The sequence below is a fragment of the Oncorhynchus mykiss genome, chromosome 17 (assembly GCF_013265735.2).
Source record: "Oncorhynchus mykiss isolate Arlee chromosome 17, USDA_OmykA_1.1, whole genome shotgun sequence".
Lineage (NCBI taxonomy): Eukaryota > Metazoa > Chordata > Actinopteri > Salmoniformes > Salmonidae > Oncorhynchus > Oncorhynchus mykiss.
This window is the reverse complement of record NC_048581.1, coordinates 74,929,097-74,950,192: the sequence shown is the minus strand read 5'-3', so window position 1 is coordinate 74,950,192 and position 21,096 is coordinate 74,929,097. Positions and strand designations below refer to the sequence as shown.

The 21,096-nt window shown below is 41.0% G+C and overlaps 1 protein-coding gene across 2 annotated transcripts; it reads right to left on the bottom strand.

Moving 5' to 3' along the window:
* Positions 1-6,587: 6,587 nt before the first annotated feature.
* Positions 6,588-12,425, bottom strand: cxxc1b (CXXC finger protein 1b). Of its 2 annotated transcripts, none has more exons than XM_021569751.2 (14): positions 12,275-12,425; positions 11,157-11,269; positions 10,939-11,039; positions 10,704-10,846; positions 10,431-10,586; positions 10,183-10,329; positions 9,889-9,996; positions 9,502-9,680; positions 9,223-9,430; positions 8,943-9,053; positions 8,511-8,560; positions 8,306-8,402; positions 8,030-8,182; positions 6,588-7,722 (listed from the first exon to the last, which is right to left on the bottom strand). In XM_021569751.2, the coding sequence occupies exons 1-14, from the start codon at positions 12,275-12,277 to the stop codon at positions 7,576-7,578; spliced, it is 1,716 nt and encodes a 571-aa protein (XP_021425426.1). In that variant the 5' UTR covers positions 12,278-12,425; the 3' UTR covers positions 6,588-7,575. The 2 variants fall into 2 exon arrangements, with proteins under 2 accessions (XP_021425426.1, XP_021425427.1); XM_021569752.2 differs by lacking the exon at positions 12,275-12,425 and adding an exon at positions 11,708-12,245 and having other exon boundaries at positions 7,567-7,722.
* Between the last annotated feature and the right edge of the window lie 8,671 nt (positions 12,426-21,096).

Sequence of the window (21,096 nt, the reverse complement as noted above, 5' to 3'; positions counted from 1 at the left end):
ACCTATGTGTGTGTCTGTCTGTCAAGTTATACTGTACAAGGAAAACGGCTTGACATGCCAAGATTTGACCATCAACCACTCTCTGCCATCAGGTGAGTATAAATGAATGATCAACCATTGTCTATATGGTGTATTTTTTGTCTATATGGTGTAGGTAGCTGGCTATAGGTGGTCATTCCCTCCACCCAATAAAGCCAGAGATGAAAGGAATTAAGATTGATCGTTAATTTGTTCAGTCATTCAATTATTCTCAATGGTAATTAGTGAGTATATCTGTAGAGAAATAGGTGGGCATGCTAAGCATGCCTGCTTATGGCCACCACTACACCTGCACAACTGGGTGAGATTGAAGCTGACAGTGTTGACAGTGACACTACACATATAGGCAGGCAGGCACAACACTTCTGCCATTCCCTGCCTAGCATGGTATGGCTCTGTATATACTAGAGCCTTCAAACTACACTTTGGACCTCCAAGCCAATTCCACTGCCTTTTTCCATTGATCCCCTCTAATCAGGGGCTGATTTTAGACCTGGGACACCAGTGCAATTAATTATGAGGTAGAACAGAACCAGCAGGCTCCAGACCTCATAGGGTAAGATTTGAGTACCCCTGTATTAGAGTATAATGACATATTTCACCTTTGTTTTTCTAGAGAGGGACAGGGGACGTGTGTAATTTGTGATAGTCAAAATGTACTTGTATTTGAGTCTGTGTGTAGATTCATCATTCTCCATAGACGCTGGATGCAGAATTACAGTCCCTTACAATCCCCCACATCCTACACATGTTCATTAGAGAAGGAAATCCCTAGACATGGAGCAGCTGCAGCAGCTAGACCACTCCCAACAGGTAACACACACACACAGGAATGGATGAGTATACATGGACACACATTGTCATAATTTCCACATAGAAAGGCTTAGTCTGCACCGAGAATCTTATGAGATTTGTGTATGTGTGAGTTAAGGAGGTGTGGGGTGGGTGGGGGCAGGCAGACTGTCGCACCTTCTGTCCTCTCTGAAGGGGTTAGTGTGTGAGGGATTTAGCCTGCTGATTCTGATGCTGCACCCTCTGAGGAAGAACATCCTGAAAAACATGACCTTTCTCTCCTTTCACTAGAACACATACATCTCAACCTCCACCTACAGTACCAGTCAACAGTTTGTACACACCTACTCATTCCAGGGTTTTTCTTTATTTTTACTATTTTCTACATTGTAGAATTATAGTGAAGAAGTCAAAACTATGAAATAACACATATGGAGTCATGTAGTAACCAAAAAAGTGTTAAACATATATTTTTTATTTGAGATTCTTCAAAGTAGCCACCCTTTGCCTTGATGAGAGTTTTGCACACTATTTTAGCATGGATTTATTCTCAGATTTTGTCTCAACATGCTTCCAGTCCATAACATAGATAGATGAGTAGTTGTTCTCTATTAATCCATTGAGTTTGCTGACTACATATTTGAAATTATTCTTTAATTGAGTCTCCAACATGGGATGAATGCCATTATACACTAGGCAGTTTGGAACCTGGATGCTGATTGGCTGAACGCTGTGGTATATCAGACAATAAACCATGGGTAGGATGCAAAAATACTTATTTACTCTTCTATTTATGTTGGTAACCAGTTTATAATAGCAATAAAGCACCTTGGGGGTTTGTTATATTTGGCCAATAGCACCGCTAAGGGCTGTATCCAGGCACTTCACTTCACGTCATGCCTAAGAACAGTCCTGAGCCATGGTATATTGGCCATATACCACACCCCCTCAGGCCTTATTTCTTATTTACTACGTATGCGATATATGTGTATTTTCAAAATGTTACATATTTGAAACAGTATGTTTAATTTTCATAGTCTCCCTCCCGTATGTGATAAAGTGCCTTTGGAAAGTATTTAGACCCCCTTGACTTTTTCCACATTTTCTTACGTTATAGGCTTATTCTAAAATGGATTAAATAAAAATAATTATTCAACAATCTACACACAACACACCATAATTCAAAACCAAAACAGTTTTTAAACCGTTTTTACAAGTGTATTAAACTTAAAGCAGATACCTTATTTACATAAGCATTCAGACCTTTGCTATGAGACTTGAAATTGAGCTCAGGTGCATCCTGTTTCAATTGGTCATCCTTGAGATGTTTCTACAACTTGATTGGAGTCCACCTGTGGTAAATCCAATTGATTGGACATGATTTGGAAAGGCACACACCTGTCTATATATGGTCCCACAGTTCACTGTGTATGTCTGAGCAAAAACCAAGCCATGAGGTCGAAGGAATTGTCCGTAGAGCTCCGAGACAGGATTGTTTCGAGGCACATATCTGGGGAAGGGTACCAACATTTTTTTGCAGCATTGAAGGTCCCTATGAACACAGTGGTCTCCATCATTCTTAAATGGAAAAAGTTTTGGAACCACCAAGACTATTACTAGACTATTACTGCCGCCCGGCTAAACTGAACAATCGGGGGAGAAGGGCCTTGGTCAGGGAGGTGACCAAGAACTTGATGGTCACTCTAATAGAGCTCTAGAAGGACAACTATCTCTACAGCACTCCACCAATCAGGCCTTTATGGTAGAGTGGCCAGACGGAAGCCACTCCTCAGTAAAAGGCACATGACAGCCTGCTTGGAGTTTGTGAAAAGGCACCTAAAGGGACTCTCAGACCATGAGAAACAATATTCTTTGGTGTGATGAAACCAAGATTGAACTCTTTGGCCTGAATACCAAGTGTCACGCCTGAAGGAAACCTGGCACCATCCCTACGGTGAAGCATGGTGGGGCAGCATCATGCTGTGGGGATGTTTTTCAGCGTCCGGGACTGGGAGACTAGTCAGGATCGAGGCAGAGATGAACGGAGCAAAGTACAGACAGATCCTTCATGAAAACTTGCTCCAGAGCGCTCAGGACCTCAGACTGGGCCGAAGGTTCACCTTCCAACAGGACAACGACCCTAAGCACACAGCCAAGACAACGCAGGAGTGGCTTCGGAACACGTCTCTGAATGTCCTTGAGTGGCCTAGCCAGAGTCCGGATTTGAACCCGATCTAACATCTCTGGGGAGACCTGAAAATAGCTCCCCATCTAACCTGACAGAGCTTGAGAGGATCTGCAGAGAAGAGTGGTAGAAACTCCCCAAATACCCAAGAAGATTTCAGGTTGGAATCGCTGCCAAAGTTGCTTCAACAAATTACTGAGTGAAGGGTCTGAATACTTATGTAAATGTGATATTTCAGTCTTTAAAATCATGTTTTTCCTTTGTCATTATGGGATATTGTGTGTAGATTGATGAGGGAAAAAAACAATTTAATCAATTTTAGAATAAGGCCTTAACCTAACAAAAGGTGGAAAAAGTCAAGGGGCTGAATACTTTCCTAAGGCACATATCTTAAGAAATATGAGATGGAACTAACCCAGTAATTACTTGTATTGGCAATCTATTTGAAGTAGCTATTCAATTAAAATCACGACCATTCAAATATTTTAAATTATCATAATTGACAATGGGTTATGATAATTTAAAAAACTCCAATCATGGCTTTATTTTAATCAGATCTGTGCATTTATAAAGTGCTTAGATGTGTCTTTCCTGCGAGACTATTTCTGACCTTTCATGAGATCCAAATGCAATCATAGTTATGTGGAATATCAATCACTGATTAGGGTCTAACCTAACTATTGCATGGGAGACATGTGCTTCTGTGTATGATGCGTGTTGCTACCAAACCGAAACAAAAAAAGTCAATACAATTTGCTTAACATTTTGAATGAATTTACTGCGTATTAACATATCACACAATTCACTGGTGACAATCTGTTTAGAAGAGGTTTAGGGATCGGAGTATCTCTCCCTGTCAAGCATATTCTGCGTGATACCATCATGTACTGATGTCCCCGACTAAAAAAAAATCTTAGTCGACCAAATTTTAAAACATACGCAGTATTTTTCCATATATTGACACATACTATGTGGTTTATTTAAATCAACTATATTCCCTGAGCTTGTCTGATGCTTTAAGCACGCTGTTTGATTAAATAATTAAGACACACAAATGACTAGATGGAGTCCGACTTTCAATTGATTTGATTGTGCCGGGATCAAACTTGCTGCACTAGTTAAAAAAAAAAGAAAAAAAAGACAACGACTATGTGACTAGCACCTGTTCTCGCTCTCTCTTCCCTGCTGCAGCATATAATTACATTACCCGACCTCCCCCAGTAAAACGTATCCCTTCCAAATAGTGCACAATAGGGCCTGACCTTAACATATTATATAATCACTTCAATAAATTGGTTATAACAAACTCTGAACACCGTAACACGTGACAGCAAAAATGGATGTAGAGGACATGACAAATAAACTCGAAATGGGGGAATGTTTACTGGTTGCTCAGGAGGAATACATTTGACTAGTGGAAAATACTGGAGATCAAGAATGTAAGGAGCAAGCTCTGCGTGCATATTATGTGTGCCAAACAGGTGCTGTATAGATTACAATATAATTTTTCTGACTGTTTGGAACAATGTTAACAACACTCAATAAATAAGCGTATAGGAGAGTCTGTTGTAATGTTGTTGTTTTTTGTTAAGCCTTTATTACAGCAAAGACTAAAAATAGTAGCATTCATCTGTGAATGCAATATCCGAAATGGAATGGTTTATTTATTGTTTAAGATAATTATTCAACACTTGCTTTATTTTATTTTAAAACTAAAATGCTTGTTTGCATTTCAAATCATGAATGACTCATATGCTGTGTGATGATATGAAAGAATGAATGATTGATACAGTAGCCCATATAAGTATTGAAATATAGGCCTACGTAAGTTACGGTATTAAGACTAAACAGGATGCACTCCAACATGCTAACCAGACCGCTCACGTGTGTACGTGCCATCGCGCGCATGTTGATTTTGTCCTCCCACACCAGACGCGGTCAGGACATGCAGGTTGAAATATCAAAACAAACTCTGAACCAACTATATTAACTTGGGGACAGGTTGAAAAGCAAACATTTATGGCAACTTAGCTAGCTTGCTGTTGCTAGATAATTTGTCCTGGGATATAAACATTGAGTTATTTTACCTGAAATGCACAAGGTCCTCAACTCCAACAATGAATCCACAGTTAAAAAGGTAAATCCGAATTCATTTCTAGTAATATCTCCTCCTTCAAGGCCTCCTCTTCTTCAGACTTTATATGGCGGTTGGCAACCAAGTTGAAGGTGCATTACCACTACCGACTGAACTGGAGTGTGGACCTCAGTTCATCTTTCAATCACCCATGTGGGTGGGTATATGCTCCTAAAAACCAATGAGGAGATAGATGGGAGAGGCAGGACTTGCAGCGCGTCAAGGGTCACCAATCAAACAAAGTTCTATTTTAACACCTGGCTATGCATACGCTCGTTGACGCGCACGAGCAGTATGGGTGCAATGATTAAATAATGTGTGTACATTTATTTTGCAACACAAGAGGTGTGGCCAACATGTTAGGCCTACAGCTTAATGGTAGTTATATAATGCTGCTATACTAAGCCTACTAATGATAATGACATTACTTATGATCATAGATTGTGGGGGCAGCTTTTGACATTATTGATCATAGTCTGCCGCTGGAAAAACGTGTGTTATGGCTTTAAACCCTCTGCTATTGTGGATAAAGAGTTACCTGTCTAACAGAACAAAAGAGGGTTTGAGTAAAGCCAGTGTGTCAATCAATGTATGTGGATGATTCAACATTATACACCTCAGCTACTACAGCAACTGAAATGACTACAACTCTTAAAGAGCTGCAGTTAGTTTCAGAGTGGGTGGCAAGGAATTAGTTAGTCCTAAATATTTCAAAAACTAAAATCATTGTATTTGGTACAAATCATTCAGTTAACCTGAAACCTCAACTAAATCTTGTAATGAATGTGGAAATTGAGCAAGTTGAGGTAACTAAACTGCTTGGAGTAACCCTGGATTGTAAACTGTCATAGTCAAAACATATTGTTACAACAGTAGCTAAGGTGGAGAGAGGTCTGTCCATAATAAAGCGATGCTCTGCCTAAACAGCACTATCAACAAAGCAGGTTCTATGGGTCCTAGTATTGTCACACCTGGACTACTGTTCAGTCGTGTGGTCAGGTGAGGGACTTAGGAAAATTGCAATTGGCTCAGAACAGGGCAGCAAGGCTGGCCTTTGGATGTACACAGAGAGCTAACAATAATATGCATGTCAATCTCTGCTGGCTCAAAGTGGAGGAGAGATTGACTTCATCACTACTTGTATTTGTGAAATACACTGTGAATGCACTGTGCTGTCTGTTTGAACTACTGGCACACAGCTCGGACACCCATGCATACCCCACAAGACATGCCACCAGAGGTCTCTTCAGAGTCCCCAAGTCCAGAACAGACTATGAGAGGCTTAAAGTACTGCATAGACCCCTGACTACATGGAACTCTATTCCACATCAAGCAACTCATGCAAGCAGTAAAATTTGATTTAAAAAACACCTTACGGAACAGCGTTATATTATTTGACAATTTGGAAGTGTTAACACAAATTATAATACCAGAGGCTGAAAAGTGTAAAGCCTTTATTACAGCAAAGCAAAGATTAAAAACAGCTGAATTTGTCAAATTGTTTACTTGACATGTAATTGTGAGGCTTGGTTCTCAATGAATCAGTAGGCTATTAAACACTCAAACAGGCAACAGAAGCAGGATCTGTTTTATTTTTGTAGATATATGAAGCCAGGCATATTCAACAGTTAAGACTGTTGAGCAGATCTAATTAAGTTGGGGTTCCCTTTCCCCTCACTTTTCTTCGACAATAAGCCAAGGGCTGTTCTCATCTCATTCTGCCTCCACTGTATTTTTCTCAACACCAGTATGCTGGTTGACTCTGCTATTATGCACATAGCAACATGGTCTAGGAAAAGGTGCCAATTCAAGAGCACACTGACATTTTTCTGAACCGTGAACAGCGCCACTATTCAACACTAGAGAAAGCGCATTTGTTTAATATTATAATTGCTATTAGCGTTGCACCATTGTTCTTATGTAATATAACCGAATATAATTTCAGTAGCACATTTCATGGACTGTGCCATCCCCACGTCCTCCACAATGGAGCAGTCCACTCAGACGTGTACAAGACACCGGTCTGATTCGTGCCCCATGAAATAATTTTTTTGCTACTGCTCGACTAATTCAATCTACCAAACAAACAATTGACCAGTCACCTAAATGGGGTCAGCTATACCATAATGTGAGTGCATGCACACACACACAGATTCTACAGCGCAGATGGCTTGACCAAGGTTTTTCCATTTGCAGGAGAGCTTGATCACAGTCTTTATTTTTGGACTATAATTAGCAAGATACCAGAAGTGACAAGACCTCAATAGTGCTGGACACAAGGAAAATATTCATTTACCATTCAAATATTCAGTTTTTCAACATCAGCAAAGGTCTTAAAATCCAAAGTCTCTGCAAAAAGATACTATAAATCTCTAACAAAGATGTACGAAAATGCCACTCAGAAATAACATGAAGATGCAGCCGGCTATCTGTCCTTGTTGCAACGGAGATCCGTTGTCAGGGGGTCGTGCTGAATGGTTTGGTGCAGCATGAGAGCAAGTAGACCTGCCCTGTTGGTCATAGCAGTCCTGACGTTGCGCTCCTGCTCAAAGAGCTCATCCAGCTTGTACCACTGTTTACAAAGACATTTTGGGAGAAAAGCAAGGAGTAATGATTAAAATAGCAAAAGTCTGAAATCAACTGTGTACTCGGTCCTTTAAAATTCCCTTTCATAGATCATATGAACTACCATTTATGAAGGTCAATAATGTTTGTTATAACCAGGGTCTTAGTCAATTGATTTTCATGTTAGCTAAAATCATGAACGGGAATTCTGGTATCTTTCTGATTCGAATCTACAGGAATGCCAATGGAATTCACCTCAACCCTGGTGAAGTGGCCCAAAATAATCGATGGATGTGGTGCATTCCACTACTAACCACTCTGACACGCTCCAGGTCCACCTCAGCTCTCCTGAGCTTCTCCCAGTTGTAGTGCTTATTACATTTGCGTTTAGAAACCCTGCAGTATTCGCCTGTTGCCTCAAACACATTACGAACTAGAGGACAGCCGCACACCTCATCCCCTGGGACCTAACCACAACACAAGAGAAGGGCAAGCGAAGCCAAGATTATACATCATAAGTCAAACAGCAGGACAATTAGTGTGCTTTATGGCAAAGTTTTTGGGCATTTGACTCGCCAATCATCACTGACCTTTGGGTCCCTGGAATGTTCTGGGCACAAAACCTGAAGCCTCTTGCAGTAGGTCTTGCTCTGGGGGTTGTACACATCGCAGAAGAGTCTTGTTGCTCTGAGAACAAAAAGTATACAGACTACTGTGGTGAAACAATATGGAAACAGAAAAGCAAGCAACAATTGATCACTTCCAGCAAACCCATTCAAAGTGCTAAACTCTTACCCTTCTATCTTTGTTGGGTACATTGAACCGAAAGATGTCTGGCTCTCATACTGTCAATGCAAAAGAGAGAGAAAACAAGAATGTTATACTGTGTCCTTTAGGAAGGAGTAAATATCTGCAACTTATATTCGTATTGCTAGTACTCTATATTAAGTTTAATTCTGTACATTTCATCCTCTCCCATATAGGATGTTGCAGACACTTATCAGCTACTGCACTCTGGATGTATACCACAAACTCACAACCAAGATCAGAGAAGCTAAATAGGAAATCTCCAGTTTACCGCGTGCAAGAAAATGGCTGCAGTCTGAAACCCTGTGGCACTACGCTAACTGAGTTAGAGGGAAGGTGTTGAAGGATACGCTAAAGCATTTTTGGGGTTGATTGATAGGCTGGATAAAAAGAATGTTGGCTCAACATTGACAGGCTCACCTTAGCATAGCATCTCTCCATATGTCGCAGTGCCACCTTTGGGTTGATAGGGTGACTGCAGGACACACAGAAAATCATCAGGTCTGTTTCTTCATTGTCCCCTTCATTCGTCTGAAACGAGAACCAAAAGAAAGACACGTCAAACCAATGTTTCACCCAGGAGGCCGCTGAAAGATTTAAGCGCAGGCTTGGAACGGCAAAACATTTCTCTAGTCGAAGAGCTCTGACCCCACTGGATAAATACCGCAGTGGCCAATAAAAAAATACTGAAGTGACTCACCTCCTCATCCTGCTGGACTACCTGCTGCTTGGCCTTAGCAATGATTCCCTCCAGCTCGTGGAAGCGTTTCTCCATGTCAGTGAGACGCATGCGTGCATTCTGCTGATCCCGTCGGATCCGCTCCAGTTGCTTCTTGCCCTGCTCCTCAGCGATGCAGGGGCTCTGCTGCCACTGCTGGATACGTTGAGGGAGTATCTCATAGAGCCGGCTAGAGACAGAATTTATTTTACATTTGATTGATTTTCTTACAGTTGCATGTGTGTGTGTTTGTGTGCTTACTTGGTAGCCAGCTTCATGCCACATTCTTCTGAGCAGTATTTTGAGTTGGCTCGTGCAGCTTCCACACAGCTGGGCCCGAGGCACTGTCGCTGCCCTCCTCCATCCCTGGCATCGCCCCTATCACTGTGCCTGACTTTGTCCTTGTGCTTCTGTTTCTGTTTGTGCCGCCGTGACTCTTTCTGATGTGCATCAACAAAAACAAATCGCAATGCACACATGTAAAATCACTGTACTTTGATGTATTTTGTCACAACAGTAATATTCCCATGATGCAATAAAAAAAGTTAAAAGCTTCAAATATTTGGTAGATGTGGACTGCAACTGCATGGATAAAAATTAACAGTAATCATTGTGTGCCTGCCAGATGTAAAAGTAAAGTTTGCTTACTTTCTTGTCAAATTTATTTTCCCGTCTCTTCACATGCTTGACCTTCACAGCTTTCTTTCGCAGGACAGGGCTGAATGGAGGCCCGTCATCCTCATCACTGAGCCATGGCTGGGTTGAACAGAAACAATAAGATAAACATTCAAAATACTTGAAAAAGTGCTATTCAAGCTAAAGAACAAGTGGATATGGGAGTGTAAGATCAACAGTAGGACAATAATAAGGATCTGTATTTTGAATGTATTTCAAATAGTTATTGATAGAATCTTCAGCCATATTTCTCATCTACTGCAATACCATGTTGTCGTCATATCCCGCTGCCTTGTACTTTTCATAGAGTTCTGCCTCACTATCGTAGTCGTCTGAATATCGTCTTCTCCGGTGGTAGGAATTATCCCGCCTTTCACGCAAATTAAACTCTTCATCCTTCACACGCAACATTTTCTGCAGAGAATAAGCAGCATTGTGTCACAGTTTGCAAGACTACACCCGTTCAAAAGATGTAAGCAAAAAAAAGTGTTGGCTTAGTCTCATTAGGAACTCACCCTGGCTCGGACGTCACACTGCCTAAATCGACACTTCTGTCTTATTTTGTTGGGACCCCCAAATTTCTTCATGTCCTTGCAGAAGTCGCATGTGGCGCAGTCCTCAGTCCTCAAGCAGGGCTCGCACTCTCCACACATACGAGCAGAGCGCTTAACCTGAGACAAACAAGAGACAAAGATATGTTTGCCAACAGAATAGTTCCAAAGACACACAATTTTAGATATACATTGAAGGAAAATGGGGACATAACATTTAGATGTAAAATAACGAACCTTTGATCCACGGCGCCTTTCAGATTTATAATCTGGAGTGCTGTTTTGTCTTTCAAATTTTCTCTCTGGCTCTCTCTGGCCCTCTGCCTCCTTTTCACGGCTCTTCTTTGGACGGTATTTTATCTCCAATGATGGGTTTTTGTCTAATCAAAAGCAACAGACATCATGTAAGGTTAGTAAGCACATGTGACTGATACCCATGTGGATGATAGTGAATGGGAAACAAAAACCTCACCTCGGCATCGCAGGCAGTACCACTGCCTGATAGCTTTGGCCATCTTCTCTGTGAGATTGATGCAGTTACCATGAAACCACTCATTACAGTTGTCACAACCACTACAAGAAAAACACAGATATGAGCCCCATGAAATTAAGGTTATGTAACATTTCAAGGTCATGTTATGATTACTTGTGTTGAAGGTGTTGCTGTTATGATCATCTGATTAAACTCACATCATGAAGCAATTGATGTCAGGTTTTCGACAAATGCAGTACACTGGTGCATTCTCGCCCTCCATACTGCTCTCAAGCCCTGGTGCGGGCTCAAAGTCTGACACTTCACTGTCCTGGAAGATAATCATCATCTAGCCAATCAGACAACCTACAGCGCCATAACGAATATTGCTTGTATTGGAGGTCGATCCGAGGATCCATTGAAAGCATAGCAGTTTCATTTTCAACCATCCTTTACTTGTCGATACTTTTTTCATTCTCGATTTGTTAGGCACTGTCTTAGACATATGTTTCCATTTGCAGATGGAACTCATAACCAGAGAATATTCATTAAAATATTAAATCCACTTTTTGCACGGAGTTCCCTCAGCATTTTAGCTGTCAGATATCTCGCATACAACCCAAACACAGATGTACACACATGCAACAAGCCATTTCTAACTCGATACAAAATAGTGGATTTAATATTCTCTAGCTTTTGGAGTTACCCATGGAACTGGACACGCCAGTGTAAGTATAGCCAAATAAAGGTTGGTTGAAAATAAATGTACCATGATTTCAATGGACTGTAGGCTCGATCTCCAGAGTACAAGCTAGTTACAGTACTTCGGTAACGTTATGCCGCTGGAGGTTCGATCTGATCGGCTAATCATCATTATTATGTCGAAAACAACTAATCGGATGGCAAACATTAATATCTAAAGTTATTATACTACGGTCTATTCTACGTCGAGTCGGACATACTAGTCTGCCCAAACTATACAATCTATTGTTGGTTAAAAAAAAATGATTTCGCATTCCAGATGGCAACTTCGCTAGCTATATCTCGCTATTCCAGATGGCTACTTCGCTAGCTATACCCTGAGACATAAAACAGATAGCGAATGCTTAACTAACAAACGGTAACAAGCTAAAAGTCTGAAAAGAGTCGGCAAGCTGTTGCATTTCCATTGCGACTGGCTAGCTACCGTTAGCTTGCTAAAAGTGTTGGCTAGCATTAGCCGGTTTAGCAAATGCGAAGACACTAATCTAGACAATTGCTATGTTAGGCAACTAACCATGAAATTCACACAAACCAAAACGCATGTATTTTCATTAATTTAGCTAACTAACGGTACCATTTGTGATGTATTTGCAATCCTCGATCAAACTTCAACGATAGTACCTAGCTAAATAACTGCTCAGGGTCGCAATCTGTGTTGACGACGCCGGAAATCAAATAATCGGCTGAACTCGGATGTTGGACCAAACATTCTTCTTCTTTAAAGTTGTATTCCATGCTATCATGGCGGTCCACAAGCAATCGTTTAATTGCATGCCGCCACCTACTGTGTTGGAATGTACGATTACTAATGATCTGCCCAATTCTGTACGACCATGAAAATAACAAAACAAATAAATCCCCCGAGTCGTATTGGTAACCTTACCAATAAAAGCTATGAAGTCCTTTGACACCACACATTCATGAGCGCAAAATTCCTGAAGAGGCCTCGAAACCATGCCAGGGCCAGCAGAAACACCAGCCCCGACATTAGGTCCACTTACTACTAGAGCAGCCATAGCAGCGCCATCATTCCACACTGTAGTTCCACCAATCTGTTTTACAGCCTCTGTATTGATACATCATGACTAATTTTATATATCTGAGCCTCTCTTGCCTCTCTCTGCACCTGGCATCCACCAAATGCAGTTTGGTGGATGCCAGGTGCAGAGAGAGGCAAGAGAGGCTCAGATATATAAAATTAGTCCCTCTTTTTAACTTAATATGAATTTTCTTTGTTCTTTCTTTGTTGTTCCTTTTACATACAGTCCATTATGTACAATTGCACTAAGTATGTGAATAATGCAAGATTTTAAATCCCAGCAATCTTTAAAATGACATTCAGGAGCAAAAGGTTATCAACAGTTGTTTTTAATTCATAAACAAAAGATTCATTGGAATATACAATTTGAGTGGAATATCACTAATAACAATAAATAACATTGTAATATAACATTTCATAACAATAACAGTGTAACATTGATGTGGATACTCTCTTATGCTCTGCTATTGCATTATTGTAATTTGTACATACAGTGCATTCGGAAAGTATTCAGACCTCTTGACATTTTCCACATTTTGTTATGTTACAGCCTTATTCTAAAATGGATCAAATATACTTTTTCCTCATCAATCTACACACAATACCCCATAATGACGAAGCAAAAAAAGTTTTTGAGATATTTTAGCAAATCTATAAAATAAAAAAAACTTAAATATCACATTTACATAAGTATTCAGACACATTACTCAGTACTTTGTTGAAGTACCTTTGGCAGCGATTACAGCCTCGAGTCTCCTTGGGTATGATGCTACAAGCTTGGCACACCTGTATTTTGGGAGTTTCTCACATTCTTTTCTGCAGATCCTTTAAAGCTCTGTCAGGTTGGATGGGAAGCCTCGCTGCACAGCTTTTCTCAGGTCTCTCCAGAGATGTTCGATCGGGTTCAAGTCCGGGCTCTGGCTGGGCCACTCAAGGACATTCAGAGACTTGTCCCGAAGCCACTCCTGTATAATCTTGGCTGTGTGCTTAAGGTCATTGTCCTGTTGGAAGGTGAACCTTCGTGTCAGTCTGAGGTCCTGAGCGTTCTGGAGCAGGTTTTCTTTGAGGATCTGTCTGTACTTTGCTCCGTTCATCTTTCCCTCGATCCTGACATGCCACCACCATGCTTCACCATAGGGACCGTGACAGGTTCTCCAGACGTGACGCTTGGGATTCAGGCCAAAGGGTTCAATCTTGGTTTCTTCAGGCCAGAGAATCTTGTTTCTCATGGTCTGAGATTCTTTAGGTGCCTTTTGGCAAACTCCAAGCGAGCTGTGGCTTACATCTGGCCTCTCTACCATAAAGGCCCGGTATGTTTGTCCTTTGAAAGGTTCTCCCATCTTTTTCTATTTAATTTTTATTTAACCTTTATTTAACCAGGTAGGCCAGTTGAGAACAAGTTCTCATTTACAACTGCGACCTGGCCAAGATCAAGCAAAGCAGTGCGACAAAAAGAAACAGAGTTACACAAACAAACGTACAGTCAATAACACAATAGAAAAATCTATGTACAGTGTTTGCATAGATTTTCACAGAGGAACTCCAGAGCTCTGTCAGAGTGACCATCGGGTTCTTGGTCACCTCCCTGACCAAGGTCCTTCTCCCCCGATTACTCAGTTTAGCTGGGCGGCCAGCTCTAGGAAGAGTTACTAACTGGGACTTTGGGACTTTCAATGCTGTACAAATGTTTGGTACCCTTCCCCAGATGTGTGCCTCGACAATTCCTTCGACTTCATGACTTGGTTTTTGCTCTGACATGCACTGTGAACTGTGGGAACTTATATAGACAGGTGTGTGCATTTCCAAATCAGGTCCAATCAATTGAATGCACCACAGATGGACTCCAATCAAGTTGTAGAAAGATCTCAAGGATGATCAATGGAAACAGGATGCACCTGAGCTCAATTTTGAGGCTCATAACAAAGAGTCTAAATACTTATGTAAATAAGGTATTTCTGTTTTTATTTTGAATACATTTCCAGAAAACGTATTAAAACCTGTTTGCGCTTTGTCATTATGGGGTATTGTGTGTAGATTGATGAGGAAACAATTTATTTAATCAATTTTAGAATAAGGCTGTAACATAACAAAGAATAAGGGGTCTGAATAATTTCCAAATGCACTGTAGGATACAAATTGGATATTTTTATATTTCTTTATTTAACTAAGCAAGTTAGCTAATAACAAATAATTATTTTACAATGATGGCCTACCCCGGGCCAAACCCTCCCCTAACCCGGACAATGCTGGGCCGATTGTGCTCCGCCCTATGGGACTCCTGATCACGGCCGGTTGTGATACAGCCCGGTATCGAACCAGTGTCTGTTGTGACGCCTCTAGCACTGAGATGCACTGAGATGCAGTGCCTTAGACCACTGCGCCCAAATAAAGCTACCCCCAGTAAAATTGTAGCACAACTCATGAGCCCACCTCCTGCACTGCTCACACCTAATCCTGTGACTGAAAACAGGGGGAGGAGAGATACCAATTGTCAAGCTCTCTCTTAAAAACATAGTTAGCTATCTAACTATATGGCATAAAATGCTGTGTAAAATAGCTAAAAGGCTATAAAGTAATTTTATCTGTAAATCTATCAGTCACTAGTGGAAACATTTACAACTGCAATTAAGTTATGTTATCTTTTTAATGTATTTTACAATAAGACGATCTGGTAATAAGGTTGCTAGCTAGCACTCCTAGCAGCTTATTCTAACTAGCTAGCAGGCTAGCATTTACTGCCAATGAGGTTACTAGCTAGCAAGTTATTATAAACTAGCTCTAACTGGGCTAGTCATTGTCTAAATGACAGGTAGAAACACATCCATAATCATAAAGGGGTAACTAGCCCGCAGGGGCCAGTTACCCCCAAGTAAGGAGGGAAGAGTTGCCCCCAACACACTCATCCAACATATTAACGTTAACAAAATATTATCAACATTTTAACAACAAATTATCAACAAGTGGATTATTTCTCTTAAGGCTTTCCTACCTGTATATGTAAAAAATAATTATAGATATACGTTAACTTCATTGGAATATATCTACAACTTTGTCAAAATTTAGATCAACTTACCATAAAATCGTTTTGTTGAAATATCTCCAAAAGTTGTGATGACACAGAGGACATTTTTTGTTGTTGAGGAAGAGCAGTGGCAGCAAAACACACCTGCCTCTTTAAAGTTTTATGGCAGACTACACCTATTGGTGTATTACAGCCAACTCCTGTAATGGGTCTTCTTTTCTGATATTATGCTGGTCCACAAACAAATGCTGTGTATAGTTGCATGCTGTTTTGGTTATATATAAGACAAATAATTAACTAAATAAAACTAAACTAAATAAACAAAAATACAACTCAATGTACTCCTTTATTCAGATTCAACTACCAATGCCCCTCCCTACAGGCCTGAGAAGAAAGACAGTATTCTTTGCAATGTTTTGGCTGTAAAATCCTGGAAACCCAAAAACCTTTCAGCCACAGATACTATTATGTCCAGTTTCTTGGACCTTTTGTTCATTTGTGCAATCCAATTAACCACGTGCACAATAAACACCATAAAATCCACCTTCTTCACAATCAGCATTTCAGTTTCCCGCAACAGTTGAACAACACTCTGACCAACCTTTCTTCTTCTTATGGCAGACTACACCTATTTGTGTATTGCCGCCACCTACAGTACGGGGACACGACAAAATATAAAAGTAAATCAAACAACCATCACACTCCTTCAGTCACATTCAAATCACGTGCCGGTGAGAAACGAGTCATGGACAGGATTCCTTGTAATGCCTCTGCAGAAAAAGTCCCAAAAAACTCACAAGGATGCCTATTTTCTCAGATTTCCTCCATTTTGCTGATAACCAAAGTAATAAACATCACAAATTCCACTTTCTTAACATGCAACATGTCAGGATCCCTCTGTTAACAAAGAATATGATCTGGTGTCTCTACTCCTACTGCCATTACTTCTTCAACTTCACTCCTTTCTTCCACTCTTCTCAATGATAGGAGACATTCTGGACAGCCCTTATTCTTGCCACCTCCATCTTCTTCACCCTAACAGGAAACTTCAGAAATTCGGGTGCATGTTCACCACTACATTTGCTGCATTTAGGCTCAGCTGGCACATAATTCTCATCCTGTCTACATACACTTGATTCATGACCAAATAATTTACATGAAAAACAATGCATGGGTTTGGGCACAAAGGCTCTCACAGGGAATCTCACATAACCCAATTACACGTGAGAAGGGAAAAAAACAATAGAATGGATGGAGTGGGCTTTCTTCTTCTTCTTCTTTGGGATTGAGTTGGCGGATCACATCCAAATTTCAAGGTGCATACACCGCCACGTGAAATAGAGCCCTAGACCCCACTTCCCTCCCCCACAAACCCCAACACCATCTAGCCTCTCCAACCCTTTCACACAATCTCTCCCTATCTACGTCATACAATTCACAAGATATCAACACATGCTCCACCATTTCCTCCACTAAACACTCATCACACAGACCTGTTTCATGTCTCCCTTTCATCCCCAACGACATTCAAACATTTATAAACTCAAACTGTAGTATACTCCACACAACTTCCTCTCTCCTACATCCCATACTCCCCACCTTTTCCTTCACTGACCTATGCACATGATAAAATTGCCTCCCCTTACAACTAGCATCCCACTTCCTTTGCCAAAAATCAAGCCTTTTTGCCCGGATCAGGGACTTAACTTCCCTGCGGCCCAGCGGGACTTGAAAATCTACCCCTTCTCTCCTCATAGCATTTATAGCCCCCACATCAGCCTTCTCATTACCCTCCACACTCACATGGGCGGGAACCCAACAAAAGCTGACCACCACTCCCATCCTCTCCAATCCCATGAACAGCACCATCATCTCCACAAGCAAATCTCCCCTATCAACCTGCCAGACTTCACACTACTCAACACTGCAGCTGAATCAGAGCAGATCACCACTCTGAGGGGTTTCACCTCCTCCACCCATCTCAAACTTATAATAATGGCCATCAACTCTGCTGCATACACTGACACATAATCAGTTAACCGCTTCTATACTCTAACATTGAAATCTGTGATATTTACCCCTGCCCCCACCCTTCCATTGATTGGATCCTTTGAACAATCTGTATATATATTTAAAAACGAATAAAACCAAGTATCTATATATCTCTCCACACACCGTCTCACGTCCTCGCCCCATTCTCTCCTGCCCTCAATCATGTCCACATCTACACTTGGTTTTGAAAATAGCCACGGAGGAAGGTTCCTCAATGCAATTGCCAGCCCTTTCTCTCTGTCCCCCAGTACATATTCTACCACTTTCTGCCTGATTGTCCACCCGTATGCGCTCTGCTTACCCTCTCCTCGTTCCCAGCATTCCCCAGTTGCCGTGACTGCAGGATATCTTGGTTGGCGTCTATCATCAAGACGTCACTAAATGGGGTGCATTCCAAATATGAAACGTTTCACCTTGTTGACTTGGTTAGATTTAAGATAGCAGCAATACATCCCACATAGTTATTGTTTCTGAATCGAGTATCCAGACATATTAGTCTCTAATCTCACCTCAACTCATCTCTCATTTTATCTCATCAGTCAAGAACACCCCCATCTCTTTTCTCTATCTCTCTCTCTCTCTCTCTCTCTCTCTCCCCACCACACACACACACACACACACACACACACACACACACACACACACACACACACACACACACACACACACACACACACACAAACACAGACATAAGGGAGGGGAGCATGAGGGGGAGGGGATAGGTAGTCCACAATGTTGTTTAGGTTGTTAGTACAGTAGGCTATATCCACTTTCAACTACAATGCCAGAGAGCTTCTCTCCAACCTCAAGCTTCTAATGTAAGTACGTTTAGTTTATTACATAATATGTAATTATGGTGGCTACATTGCAAAGTTTTTATTTATCTATTAGTACAATTAATTGTATGTATGATACTGTGCGTGATACTGTGTGTGATACTGCTGTCCTGTACAAATTAATTACTCTCAATCAATTTAGAAATAGATTCACAATAAGTAAAACATATTTGCTATGCATTTGATCAAACCCATACCATTTTCAATATTTAATTTAATATAATTTGACATTATGTGTCTTGAGAAACATGAACATTGAATTGCTTCTGAATGTGATGTGGATTCTACACTCGTTCCTTGTAGTCAAAGCAAAAACAAGTATTTTGTATATTCATTTTTTAAGTATGTTTAAAATACATGATATGCATGGGTTAAGTTTGCAGGCTGATCAGGCCCATATATCCTGGGCCTGCTGGTCAAGACTGGTACCTCAAAGGGACTCCTGGCCAGTGAAGGGGGTTGTGCAGATGTATAGGTCAATTCCTATAATTACAAACCTCTCAAAACCCTTGCTGAAAATGGTGTGCTCCTGTACTTTCATTAGGATGTTAACATTTCCTCACCCCGGCCAGTATCCAGATGTCTTTTCCAAAATAGAGATTAATAATAGATTAATAACCATGCTATTTCTTGCATATCTGTACATTTCCCCCAGGTCCTGATTTTAAGTGAAAGTACTTAAAACTGCTGACTGAACCCATTTAGTGAATGGCTGAAATATCCTTTGTCTCTTTGTTGCCTTTTAGATTTCAAATTGATTGTGCTGCTTTGGAGACACCGAATGTTTCTTAACTGATGCCATGGATGGGAACTGGGAGTCTGGAGAAGTGAATTCAGAGAGATCACAGTCCTGCTATGTAATACACGATCTAAGTGCACAAAATGCTTCCAATGGATCGACAGTGGACCACACAGGTACTTCATGTGCTTCAGACAGCTAGTCTTTCAAAGTGAATGTTCAACATTATCTGGGGGATGCTATGTATTCTCATAGCTATGTGTTATGTTTTCTTCCCCTCACCCAGGAAACTAATATTGCACGTTGTAACATGGTATTTTCTTCCAAATTACAGCATCTTTGACAGAGGACAGCACTTTCACCATGAGGACAGTCAACCATCTTTGACTGATGTTTCTGCCAATGAGAGTTCCTGCCTGCTACCTATTCATTCTACATTACTGACAACAAGATTAGGTATCACGTTGAATGAAGATTGAAGCAATCTGTACACAAGAATGTTGTACAAGATGACATTGCATTAGCTGAAAGTGTAACCACTTATTTATCAATCTAATTTCATATCATATTCAGAACCTCCAATTGATGAGCATTCTGAATTTCACCACCAGAACATCCATAGTACCTTACTAACGGACAAGACAAATGAAGCACAACAATGGTCTGTGGCAAAAGAACAACCACAGCCCATTTCCCCACAGTTGACCACCTCAAAGCATTGCCCACCATACCAAATGAGACCGCCACCCACTTCAATAAGGAAGAGCAGCTACAAAACCTCTGCTGTCCAGATTAACCAAGTGGATGGAGATGGTGAGAGCCTTTTCTGAACGTGAAGAAACAAATTACTTCCAGATTTAAATGTAGTTTTGCATTTATAGTTTTGTACTTTCCTCTTTACAAATGCCTTCCAATCCATGTTTCCCTGCTTCCTGTCTTTTCACATCCTTAGACCTATGTGCCTCCATTCTCTTGGAATGTCTTTTCTCTCAGCCTTGGGACTGTTTACTGGCCACGGGGAAAGGATGCCATGCCTGTGCCTCATCCCTGTGTTCCTCCCTTTGCTCCAGTGTGCTGCTGTCAGCCTGATTCCCTGGAACCTTTGCTGGACATGACCCATCACTGTGCCTGCTGTGGGTGTCTGGATGCCCACTGCTGCCCGTGTGTTGTTTCAGGTTTTGAGTGCTGTGTCTGTGATATCTGCATGCAAGCCACAGAGTGTGTGGATCTAGGCATGGAGATCTTACAAATGCTCTTCCACTAACCTGGTTAGTGTCAAACGATTATGAACACTGTCAAGAGTCAGAGATTGTAGAGATGGTGTAGGGCCAAACTCAAAGGACAGAAATGAATCTGCTGTAATGACATTTAATTTAGATCTTGGGGGAACTGACAGTCTACTTGGTTCTTTGCATTTCTAAATCTGCACTGGCAACATGTTTTTCTAACCAATGGCTCAAGGTGGACCACAAGGTGAAAGAGAGCTAACCACATACACACAACTCGGTGATACTTTATTGCTGATAGGGAGTGAGACTGTTGAAAGAGAGGGTACCACTGCACTCTAAGTATAGTTAATTGAGAGTAGTGATTAACTAAACCCTAAATCTGCTCATATACAAATGTACATTTACTTCAGAGCAAAGTGGTGAGTGAGGTGGGGGTGTGGTAAATTATCTGGAGTTCTTGGCAGCAAGGAAGGCATCAG